The 13442-nt window shown below is 35.7% G+C and overlaps 1 protein-coding gene across 1 annotated transcript in view; it reads left to right on the top strand.

The window, feature by feature from the left end:
* prlra (prolactin receptor a) overlaps positions 1 to 13442 on the top strand; it is a 33718-nt gene continuing 20276 nt past the window's right edge. Inside the window, exons 1-2 of the mRNA XM_084387141.1 lie at positions 1 to 205; positions 11769 to 11865. Of these exons, the coding sequence (XP_084243267.1) occupies positions 11802 to 11865 (64 nt within the window). The 5' untranslated portion in view covers positions 1 to 205; positions 11769 to 11801. The remainder of the gene's footprint in view (positions 206 to 11768; positions 11866 to 13442) is intronic.

Raw genomic sequence — 13442 nt, 5'->3', positions numbered from 1 at the left:
AGACAGGAGATGCCCATCACCCGGACGCCCGGAGGCATTTGACTTACCTGAGGGCTGAAGGAACACACGTCTTGCTCAAGACACCATCTAAGCTTTACGAGCGGGCTGTTACATAAGCAAGGAAAGCAGAAATCAAGCAGTTCAATGTAGCCATCCTTATAGCACGATCATTAAAGAGGGATTATAGGAGCTCTATGAACAGCAGGTAAGCGCAGAGCTGCTACTTTTCTGCTGTTTGAGATCTCGAAGACATTGTATCGAATGCTCTTGACTGAATAGAATTTACATTCGAATAAGAAAAGATACTTGCATGCTAGCGTAATGAACCCAACATGGTTTATAAGGCAAGAGAGTATATTTATATGGTAAGGTTCTGATGAATGATTTGACTGAACTGCAATATTTACTTTTACAATACTATTTTATCTACTTATTTTAAATATTTCATATTTAATAAACTTTACTATTTATATAATTAGTTATTAGATAGTTAGCATGCAGTGTGCTTCATAGCATCTGAGTTAACTGCTTTTATTCAGATAGATAGATCTCTAATCTAAGCAGTAAGATTTATTTGTATTATATTTAAGTATCTTTAGTCTCTCTCCATTCCTATGACTCTCTATATAGTTATATTATGTATAAACTATAGATAGATAGACAAGACAGACAGATGATAGATAGATAGATAGACACGAAATATTTAAGATTTTCTAAGATGTACGAATTTCAATTGTATAGTAAAATTCCATCAAATTGAATTGAATAATCCTTGAATGATCCTATTATTGATAGTATGAATTAAGGATTTTACATAAGTAAAAAAACAACAACACTTGAGCTTAATACATTTTCTTTGTATAAATCTTAATGGAACGAGGGAATGGACCATTTAGTTTATGTGATTCGTATTCATAAATTTAAACATATTTTCTTTTCTTTTTTCTTTTTTTATGAATACGAATCACATCATCAAATGGTCCATTTGAATGTGATCAAATGGTCCATCAATGTGATTATTCAATTAAATTTAATGGAATTTTACTATACAATTGAAATACGTAAATTTCAATAGGAAACTTTTATTTAAGTTTTATTTATAATATGAGTGATTACACCAAGAACAACATGTTCCTGGATCAACACCTGTGTTGAACCTAGAACAAAGTTCCAATCAACCAATCAGATTTGAGGGACAAGTTTACAGTTTATAGTTTATGTCAAGTTTAGGCTTACAACCAGGGTTAGGTGCTTCTACATCAGTGTTATTCACCTATCATTTCTCTCTAATTTGAGGATAACTTATGGGTAGAGTTAGGTTTAGAGATATAGGACTTAGGGTTAGGGTTAGGGTTAGGGTTAGGGTTAGGGTTAGGGTTAAGTTTCAAACAGGAATTTTGTTCCAGGATCAACAAAATATGTTGATTCAGGAACATATTTTACTTGCTGCATGCAATTACTCATGAAGCAGGCGTTATCATTGTGTGCTCATTATTATACATTTAACAGGCAGTGTAATGTAAAGTGTGACTTAAATATTTTTGATTTTGACGTGATCATCAAGTTAGCTCACACGGCCCAGAATCAGAGCAGGGCTTTAGAGTCTAATTATATTAGAGATTGGAAAGTGCTGATATAGGCGTTCATTATGTAATGAGCTTTGCATCGGTCTAATCCTGGGCATAAGAGGACAGAATGGCTGTGAAGTCTTCAGGGTTTCAACTCGGCAATGAGTGTCAACAGTTTAATAATGGGTGACTGCTTCAGAGTTAAAGGTTGTTTTGGTGTCTGTCATATTTGATGCTTATGTCAGCTGTTTTGCAATTCAAACAGAGTCATACAATTAAAAATAATCTTAATTATTCATCTTGATATGCTGGGCATGATATGAGGTCAGATAAAGTGTACAGTATGAGCAGATATCAGCCTTTTCTATTTATATTTTTGAATTTAATATTAATTTGATATTCATATGTAATAAACCCAGTGCTTTGTGTGGGACATGTGCGGAACACACCGGAAGATCTGGCAATAGCTTCTTTACCTGATTACAGGGAGACATGCCACTTCCTAAGCAGTTCAGCTGATTGTATCAGTGAGAGTGTTCAACACTTGCAAATCGCTCTGGTTGTTTATTGAGCTGGCTAATAAAACTCCTGCTATCATAGTCTATCTTTTGTTGGTTAGAGCCACCTTGATGGCCTGGATCATAGCAGCAATAAGGCATGTGAAGTGTATTCATACGTTTAGATGAATACCTAAATATGTGCTGCGTGCTTGATAAAATGTGTGCTGCATCCGTGCTTCATCTCAATAAAATTAAAAACGCAGCAGTTAAGAAAGCATCTGATCATAGCGATGTGGATGCAAGCTCTCCAATTCACCCGCATTATGTCGACAAATGAGGTATTTAAAATGACACGATACAGTAGTTTGATCATAAATTATACATTTGAGACTATACAGATCTGGCTATGTGACACTATTTGAATGAATCCATGACACAATGACGTTACATTACTGAATAGCTCTTTCGACATTATCCTGAACATTGTATAAGCATTCATTTCATGTGTCATTGAACAGAAGAGAGGCTCTCTGGACTGGAACCTCCTTTTGATTTTCCTTCACATAAAAATCTGTCTACAGGCTTGCACAGTCAACAGGAAGTCTGGAAGGTCTCAAGTTTTGTTACAAGCTGTTCACACATTGGCAATAAAAAAGCGATTAATACATGGAAATTCTTACACATATCCCCTTTAAGCCAGCTTAAGCAGCTTTTCATATATATCGCTCTTAAATTTTCAGCTTCTATTCAGCACTGACCTATTTCCTGTTCACTTGATTAACTCATTGACCTCTGCAAATGCTTCTGTTGCTCGGCATCATCAGGTCTGGAACGGATCCCATGTCAGAGCGATGATGTTGTTGAGTCATTGTTTGCACTTGGTTTACTCAGTTTGTTTTTGTATAGCAGTTACTTTTCTTTCTTTTTTTTACATGCCAGAACATAGCTTACAGTAGTTCACCCTAAAACTTTATTTACTCACCTTCATGTTGTTGCAAACCTGTGTATATATATATAAAAAAAAAAAATTCCAGTGGAACACTAAATGATCATTTCACAAAGCTGTTTCCCATATAACAGTAGTTATAAGAGCTTCGGTGGCTAGGACGATTTTCATTGAATAATTAAAATTCTATCCTGTTCATTCTACAAATCCATTGCATGGTATCGGAAGACTTGATATAGTGCATATATGGACTACTTTTATGGCAATTTGTGGACTATTATAGTTTTAAGTCGTTTTTGGAACTTGACAAACGTGACTATAAAGTTACTTTTTTTCTTTAAAAAAATGGAACATCAGTCTGGCAGGTAATTCACTAAAATTCTGTCATCATTTACTCAACGATGTAATGACTTCCATAGTATTTATTTTCCTACTATGGAAGTCAATGGGGTATCAACTGTTTGATTACTGCCATTCTTCAAAATATCTTTCTTTGTGTTCAGCAGAAGAGAGAAATTCATACAGGTTTGAAACAGCTTGAGGGTGAGTAAATGATGACAGAATTATCATTTTTTAAGTGAACTATTCCTTTAATGTCAACACCTTGTAACAAGCCGTCAAAGCCTCTCTGAAATCAGAAGTGCCTTATAACATGAGCAGATTAATGGAGTAATTTGGGGGAAAGCATTCCCCACCAGGAAAGAATCCTCAGTCTTGCAGAAACATGAATTCACAAACACAAGTGGAGATATTTGTCTGCAGGGGAAGATGTTAGAGAGCTAGTCCGACTGGTTTCACCGTTTAACAGTTGTTAATCTAAGGTATTGTGTTATTCCATCAACAATAACAATTACTGATGTATATCTATACTAACGAAGTGTGTTTTGGGCTCTGTGCAGTACATGTGCTACTCATTTTCTTTGTGTTTTGTATCTCTTTAAGGCAGCTTGTAAATATATAGCAGCCATTCATTTATATCAAATTCAGATGAGACTGATTCATAATGCGCTCACTTACATTAAAGTAAATCTCAGGGCCAAAAGCACCTCTTCATTGATATAATGTAACAAATCAAATATTAAATTACATTAAAATCAAACAGTTTGTGGAAACTAATTCATATAACTATACGATTGAAGTGAATCGTTTCTCTTTAAGGGATAGTTCACCCAAAAATTATTCATTTACTTACATTCATGCTGTTCTAAATTTCAGCAAGTTTTGACATTTTCCTTTTTTTCTCAATGTTGTTTTGGACCCCATTGACTTTCATTGTATGGGGGAAAAAAATCTCCAAAATATCTTCTTTTGTGTTCTGCAGAAGAAAGAAGAGTTTGGAACAGCATGAGAGTAAGTAAATGATGACAGAATGGTCATTTTACTACACTTGTTGTATACTAAACTAACAATGTGATTCACTTCAAACACGTTTAAAGTAATTTAATATTGAAATAAAAAATGTTTTGAGTGAACTATCCCTTTAAAAAAAAGCCAATTAAAAAAAGACCAGACTCTTTCAGGGCATGTGTCATTAGTAGCCTAATTTATCATGAGTTTACACCCTCCATGTGATCTGATTATACCTGAATGACGACAGACTACTTTAGAGATTTGCTGTGAATTAGTCTTACGCAGTCATCGCCACCCACCTGGACGACTAGATATGTCCCCAAAGACACAGGTCCCACCCGTCAACAGTATCATGATCCTAATCCCTAACATTAGTCTGGATTTGGCTCACGACCGATCATCTTTCAGGTCTATGTCACCCACTAGTGCAACACTACACCGCCGCTCACACCTCTAAAGAAGAGGTGGGTTGGATGGTTATGTATTGTGCAGCTGGTGCAGAGTTTCACTGCGGGGGCTGGAGAAAAGAGCAATTGAAAGAACAACACATTGTAGACAAATGTCTGAACACAGTAAACTGTCAGGAAAAAAAAGTGGTTATCGACTGTGAAAGTTTTCAGTTTCTGTTTGAGCTTCCTGCTATGGTTTTCCACTAAATTCTGGATAATATCTAAACAGACGGCCCACATTCTAGGAAATCTTGTATTGTGTATTCGAAGGCAGACATTTGGCATGTGACAACATGCAGTTTATATATCCCAAACATCCAAAAATGTGAAAAAGCATACTTGGATGTGTGCAGAATTTTGAAATTTCAACATTTAGTAAACTATACTGGATTTGTTTGCAGTTTTGTTCCAGTTGAATTTATTTTTAATAGTTTATAGGAAAGTTGTTTTGCTAAAAATAAGTTCAAAGATTTTTTTTTTCTTCTGTCTACAGTGCAATATTTTCATGTCAAATACTTTTGAGACATACGGAGTAAAATATTAAAGGGTTTAATTGCATATAAACTGTGTGGGTTTTCTGAAGCAAACATACAATTATGTTCACTACTCTCTAATGCACTCCTGCTGCTGTCATATGATTCACCACCTTGGCATTTTATTTTCCACCAAGAGGAACAAGCAAAATACATTTTATTTTATTGCCATGACTACAAGCACTATTCTATTCGACTGAACTGATGTTTTACCATCTTCAGTGATTGGTTTAATGGTCATTTTAAATGGAAAATTGTACTTGCTAAGCTATCTCTTTTTGCTGAAACAACCCATATAACCTCATTGCTCTGCAAAAATATTCAAACTATGACAGACATGCATCCGTTCATTTGCATTCTTGCGTGAAATCTGTAGTTAGTAAAAACTAGGTTTGCATTCTATATTCGCATATTCTATATTTATGCACTTAGTTTCTGATGAACTATGTAGTTAATATACATTAGCCCAAGTGTTGTTTAATACAATAAAGCCCCTTTCACACAGCGCTTTGAACCCGGGAAATTGCCGGCAAATTGCCAGAACGCCTTCTGTGTGAACGCAAACATGACCCGGGATTGATGCCGGGATCGATGCCGGGTTGGGGACCTAGTAACATTGCCGTGTTCAGTCCCGGAACGCGCGCTGTGTGAACAAAAGCCGTAATAATGCCGTGTGATGACGCTGAAGCCGGGATCGTTCGCCAGCTGTGAAACGGTAATGGCAAGTTTATGATTCGAATCAGAGAAAAACAATCAACCCGGTCACAATAAATGCGTCTCTATAGCACGCATTGTGTTTATCGTGCAATTTAAACGCCAAAATGAGTTTTTACGTGCATATGATACGGGTAGGATTAGTCGTGTGGGGTGCGTGTGTATTACACGCAATAAAGTGCGTATCAAATGCACGCGAAAACTGCGTATCATATGCACGTAAAAACTCATTTTCGTGTATAAATTGCACGATAAACACAGAGAAATCGCAGCTCATAAGCAAACTTAAGATGCTGCTGAGACATTACAAGTCACATCGATGTCACGTGTCTTTATGGGATTTTTACGGGTTGTGTGTGAACGCACTCTCTGATTCCGGAAAATCACTGGCAGTGTGAATGAACCAAAATCAAACGAACCCGGGTCACTTTATCCGTGTATTTTCCGGAATCTCTGTGTGAAAGGGGCTTTTCTTGTTTTTGTTTTGGGGTTCTACTTGAGTATAGGTTTCCATGCTTGAATGTTCAAAAAACAAAATTTTCTCACATATTTTACATTGATGCATCACCTCTCTTCACAGTCTGTCAGTAACACTATATTTAGTTCCTGTCTCTATGGAACCCCTCCTTCCAAAAAGAGCAGTGTGCTCTGATTGGTCAGCTGAATCAGTGTTTTGTGATTGGTCTACCGCTTCGAGCATGTCTCGGAAATATTATACCCCTTACCATAACCGCATTATTGAAAAAAGAAAAACAGCATCTCTTGGCCTCAACAAGGCCTCGCACCCTTTATTTTGCATATTCCTTGGGCGGGAATTATTTAAATGAGGAAAATTGTGATGTGTTCATTCCCTGTAGACAATTCAAGACTACAATCAAGGCGTTTCAGGGAGTTCAGAACTGATATAGAGAATAACTCTCTCTGGAGTAACTTTGTGCTTTGTAACTTTGCAGACCTTTTTCATGCTCAAACAGCAACATTACACACTAAAGAAAGTTGAAAATGTAAAAAAAAAAAAAAGCATAATAGGTCCTCTTTAATTCCTCGCAATGCAAAGTTTAAATGTAAAACCTTCTATACATAAAATGATGGGGTAAAATTAGGTCAGGTAATCCTCCTAGATCTTTTCATAGCTTTAACCTGAGAACATTAATGCCAGCAAGACCTCTCAGAGGTCTATCTATGGAATTATAAGGGCCAAAAATGGAATACAAGAGTCGCGGGTGGGTGAGACCGCGGGTTGCTAGATAATCTTTAGATACGTGCCGACTTGTTGACAAGCCCATGCTTGCTACTGTTCGCCCGGCTTAGCGGCTTACCCCCACTTGGAAGTTATGTAAGATAGCTGTTAACAGTAGGAAGGCAATCTTCTAATGCCAATTATCAGATCAAATGGAACATTCTTAAAATCAAAGCGTTATACAGTGGATAATGCCAACAGGAACGTATACGACAAATGAGTGGAAGGAATCTGCTGCTAGATGTAGATGATTATATTCTTGCTTGCTGTCACCACAGTGTCTGAATTTTCATTGTACGTGACTGTAACAATTGTCAGTGCCTTTTCTGCAACAGTTCAGAGTGCACTATTTGTTTGCCAATGGACAAGCATTCAGCACATTTCCAAGTCAATAAATCAATGCAAGATCAATGCTTCTGGGTTGTCATCTTTGGAAAGGCCTTACTTAAGGCTGCTTCTACCCGTTGATGTTCATTTCTTGGCATAAATGCATTGAAATAATGTGCTACGATTGAAGACCGACAATCATTTTCTTTTTGATTACATAATACATGGCAGTATATACACATCATGGTCAGACATGCCCCTTTGTGCTATTTGGTTGTAATACTGGATTAAACTCGTCCCAGGAATCTGTTTTGAAAATTAAAGGGTCAGCAATCCGCACACCTTTATATCTTTACTAACTAATTGCCAATTAGTTAGGTTAATGCACAACAAACCAATTAGATGACAGTGTAGAGAGACAGTTTATTAAAAGTGCTAGTATTTTTGTGTGTTCTGAATTTAGTAATTATTTCATTGGTTAAAACTCATCTTTGATAATCAAAATGACATATTTCCTGTGAAAATAATTTCTTCATGCCATAAAATAGCTTAAATGTAACTACACCCTTGCTTCATTTAGTATACACAGAACTTGATTTTCACCACAGGGTCATTCATCTCAATTATATATAATTGAGTGTCAATTGTACTTGGTATAATTGAGCTCCAAATCAGCATATTAGATCCCAAGCCAGTTGCAATTTTTCAGCAATGAAAAACAACAATCCAGTGTCCTCCTTCAACCGGCATGCTTGTTGAACTCATTGAGGCGCTGGTGGGCTGCCAGCTTGTGTCATGGCAGTGTCTTGCACTATTCCACTTTGCATCGAGAGGGAATGAAGCCCAACACAGTTGGACCTGGTCTTTCTGTTATGATGATATAATCTCTTACGTAATCAGATGTGGAGAAAATGCCAGCTGGAGAAGCTTTTTTTTCGTTCTTTTTTTTTTTTTAATCTGTGATGCCACCCTGTTCACCAGGGGAAATAAAAGTTCTCTCTCTCTCACTCATTTTCTATCCGTCAATGTTTATGTCTATCTCAATCTGCTGTCCTAATATCATGCTTTCCATGTGCTTAGTGCTTATTTGTCATCGGATTAATGGTAGGCTGGAGATTGAGCCGATTCCGGAGGAGTCAGATGCCAAATGTATTTGCATATTATTTCCATGCTTACACCGGTAGCACTTAATATCGTAAAGCTGTCAGAAACTGATATGTTAGGTGAAAAACAAACTGATTGATTAGCTTGTGCTCTCATGCTAACGGCTAAATGCTTAGGAAAACAAATTGCTGGGAAATGGTAATGCATTCATGTCCTTTTAGTTTCCAGAGAATTGTCTTAATCATGTTTGCTAGGGCGAGTCAGGACTTGACTTTTGACAGGTCAAGTTTCTATGAATTATACAAATGTGACCTTGGACCACAAAACCAGTCACATGGGTAATTTTTTTGGAATTGACATTTATACATCACACGAAAGCTGAATAAACAAGCTTTCCATTGATGTATGTTTTGTTAGGATATGACAATATTTGGCCGAGAGATACAACTATTTGAATATCTGGAATCTGAGGGTGCAAACAAATCGAAACATTGATAAAAATCGCCTTTAAAGTTGTCCATTTATGTTCACGATTGTGCTGCATTCACTCACAAAAATAAATGTTTTATTTATTTACGGTAGGAAATTTACAAGATATCTTCATGGAACATGATCTTTTTCTTAGTACCCTAATGATTTTTGGCATAAAAGAAAAATCGATAATTTTGACCCATACAATGTATTGTTGGCTATTGCCACAAATACGCCATGCAACTTATGACTGGTTTTGTGATCCAGGGTCACATATGAGCAATAGATTTGGACTTTACAGAGCTCAGTTACATACACAGGCAAACTTTGAGATTTTTGCAAGTTGATTCAAAGCCGTAGGTGACATACTTCAGAAGTTTTGAATAGTTTTTTTCGGACAAAAATACTACATATCTCCACAACCTAAATTGCACAGCTAATGTGTGTTCTGATGATTGTCTGAACGTTTTGCATCATTAGTGCTCAGATATTTTGCTCAAAACCTTGGCCCATAACTCAGTGTGCACGCTGGAGATACAGACAAGAATTAGTGGTCAAATTGTGGGTTTTCTTAAAGAATAATAAATTATTAGACATACGTGTTTTAGTGATTCTAAGTAGGCAAGCACCCATGTTTGGTATGCATTTAAACACTTTAGACCCCCTTAATTCAAATCTCTGGCCCTGTAAGACTTTGGCACTAAATAACATTAGTGTCAAAAATGATCAGTGATTTACTAAATTCACTAGACTTACATGTAGCTTTAATGTCTTGGCTGCTCAGGTTGCTCATGAATATTCATTAGAGAGGTTCACCTTTTGTGCTCTGACCTTTTCCTTTTTTTTTTTTGTCCTGCTGCTCTTGTTTATTCCTGTTTCCATTCCAATTTCTTAGTTTCTACCAAAGTAAAAGGAAAGAAAGTGAAATTATGACCACAACTAAACTAAATACACAGTTGTGCTGCTTAATATTTTTGTGGAAACAGGAAACAGGTAATACATTTTTTTCAGGATTCATTGATGAATAGAAAAAGAAAAGAAAAGAAAAAATATAATATATTAATTTACAGTATAAACTTTGAACCTGGTTACCTAGAACCTGGAAATTAAAAATTATGGATGATAATGGGGTTATAATAATTGCAAACCCCCAAAAAACATGGATAAATAGTAAATAAAAGAGCTGATATAAAATGTAAGGAACTATACGGTTAACCGGAGCACACCTATTTGGGTAGGGTTAGGGTTAGGGTTAGGGTTAGGTTAACCGTATAGTACATTTGCGTGTGGTCACGTGTGGTCCGGATAACCGTATAGTACCAAATGTAATCCTGTTCCCTATTTAAGTTTAATATCTTGCATTAGTTTAACATTTGACTATTTGTTTTGCTGTGTTTGTCTGTTTTGATGAAAATTCAAGTTGAAAATAGTTTCCGTAGAACTTTAGACCTTTGATTGGAGGCATGGATCTGTCTGGCTATTTTATGAGTTGAGCAATTCTTACTGGAAGTTTCACATATGCCAATAGAAGTGTTTTCTTCCATTGGCAGAAAGGTGATGTTGAAAAGTAAGTTTAAAAGCTTTGCCTCAAGGTAAGTCATGTTGTAAACATACAGAAATTACCTATAAAACTAGTAGGAAAATTCCCACACTAAGAGATACTGCTCTTTTACATGGTCCTTTGCATGTAAAATGTAGAAAGTGGCGGTTTGATGACCGCTATATTTTTAACTGGTTGGCAGTTGGTTGCAAAACCTCATGAAATATAGATAGTACCTTTTTTATAGTAACTATGAGTTGAACTGATCTGAATTGCTCCTGTTCTCTAAAATGATAAGAAGCACTGAAGGAACTAATGATTGCGAAAGTGTTGAAAGATGTATGGAGCCTGAGGGAAAAATATGTACAGTAAGTCAATGATTTTGCATTCGCATGCAAAATATTTTTTCCCCAAAGAAACTTTGCCATTGCTTGCAAAAAGCAAAGTTTCTCAGGGGAACGAACACTTTGTTCCAGGAAAAATATTTAAATAAAAATAATGAAATCTGATCTGAACAAACAAACAATTTAAGAGCAAATGCTAATGCAGAAAAATCATTTCATTTATGTTATTTTATTTTATGTGAAATAGAACTGCTTTTTTAAATTTATTTTTTATGGATCATATTCAAAATATCAGAAGAGGCATATTTGATTGCTCTGGTTTGTAAGCAGTTGATATTTTCAGGTGATAAAGTTTTCCAAATAAATATGTCTTTGTTTTGTCCAGTGTCTGTTTCATTGTAATGGTCCCACATTAACATGATCTTATGTTATACTGTACACAGAAGGCTCATTAACACGTGAGAATCACTTACAGTACTGTATCTGCTCTCCTCAACAACCTGTATTTCTGTCTGTCATTTTTTTATTTGCTTGTGCACATTTATATTTGTAACAGATGTATTTTGTATAAACATCTTTCACAGTATTTCCCCCATCTATTAAAGAATCATTTGGGCTCTTTATGCCAATGGAAATCATAAAGATCTAATATCTCGCTTTCTCTCTTATCTCTCACTGACAGATCATCTAAGGCGTTTAGAAGCCATCAGGGACAATGAGGAACTCTGGGGCCGTGCTGATTTTGACCTTTATTACCAATTTAATATCACAAGCAGCAGGTGAGCAGTGTTATTGCTTATAAACCTACAGTAAGCAGTTCAACTTGACTAACTTTATCTTTACACATACACTATCATTCAAAGGTTTGGGGTCAGTAAGATTTTGTAAAGAAGTGAATATTTTATTCTGCAAAGATGCATTTAATTGACCTTAAATGAAAGTAAAAACAAAAGATTTCTGTTTCATATAAAGGCTTTTATTTTGAGCTTTTTATTCATCAGAGAATCCTATTTTTTTTTTAATCAGTTTTCGCAAAAATATTTTCAACATTGATAATAAAGCCGACCCCAAGCTTTTAAACGTTAGAATGGACTTGTCATCCATTTTTGCTTAGTCTACTGTTTTGTATTTTTAATATTTAACATATACTATAGTATATACATACATACTATGGAACTGAATGATTGCCATTTTCAAGTACCATGGTATTTACATGGTTCTCCAAAGTGCTTAAAAGAATACCATGGTAGTTTTTTTGTTAGTATATTCGTGAACAGTGTATCATAGGCCTTATTAATGCAACGCAAAGCAAACTAATTAGTGTAAATCCTTCATTTTCCCATTGAATTTAATGTGATAATTTACATACAAATAGTCTTACACACAGAAAAAGATCTATTTTACAAAATGTAAAAGTTGGCATGAAATGGAAGTCGAGGAACTTTTCTCCCCTATTGTGACGTGTATTAGAGTGAAATGGCTTCTCGAACAAGAAAAAATGTAGGGCGGGACTTGATTTGGTCCGTCGATTGATTGGATGATTGTCGTTAGCGATCTCACGTGAGTGACAGTTTGTCCCGCCTTCGCATCATCGGAAAAGTTCTTTTGATTAAAGATTACAAGTGCACATTAATTAAAAACATATATTGTTCACGAATAAATCATTTATAATAAAAAACAAAAACAATATTCCATAAAAATAATATCAATTTTGATATCATGGTGACTTTAAAGGTCCCGTTCTGCGTGATCCCATGTTTCAAACTTTAGTTAGTGTGTAATGTTGCTGTTAGAGCATAAATAATATCTGTAAAATTATAAAGCTCAAAGTTCAATGCCAAGCGAGATATTTTATTTAACAGAAGTTGACTACAAAAAACGGCTCGATTGGACAACACCCCTCTACTTCCTTCTTTAATGATGTCACTAGAACCGTTTCTTGACTAACCTCCGCCCACAGGAATGCTCCCTCAACTCTACTGGCTACTTGCGCACTTCTTATAACTTAGGCTACTGTGTTTACTCAGCTCTTACGGTGATTTTCTGAAGTAAAACTGACGCTTCATCTTTTGTGTGATGTACTGTCACTTTTGTGTGAAAGTTAATAAACTTTATTAAACTCATCAGTACATGTTTGATCATCATTCAGACAGCAGACTTGTAGGCTATAATAAATAATGGATACATAGCCTACAAGCAGATGACAAATACGTTATAAAAACCGTAATTAAACTACTAAACCATACCTGTTTCATCTCTATACAGCACTCTGTCTCTGACTCTGTTGGCATTATTGTCCGACTCGAAATGAACGCCGTTACTGAGAGTTTCTGATATTATCATCATTCCGTGAGAT

Source organism: Rutilus rutilus, assembly GCF_951802725.1.
Source record: "Rutilus rutilus genome assembly, chromosome: 18".
Taxonomy (NCBI): Eukaryota; Metazoa; Chordata; class Actinopteri; order Cypriniformes; family Leuciscidae; genus Rutilus; species Rutilus rutilus.
Note: the sequence above shows the minus strand (reverse complement) of the source record. Positions and strands in the feature narration are given on the sequence as shown.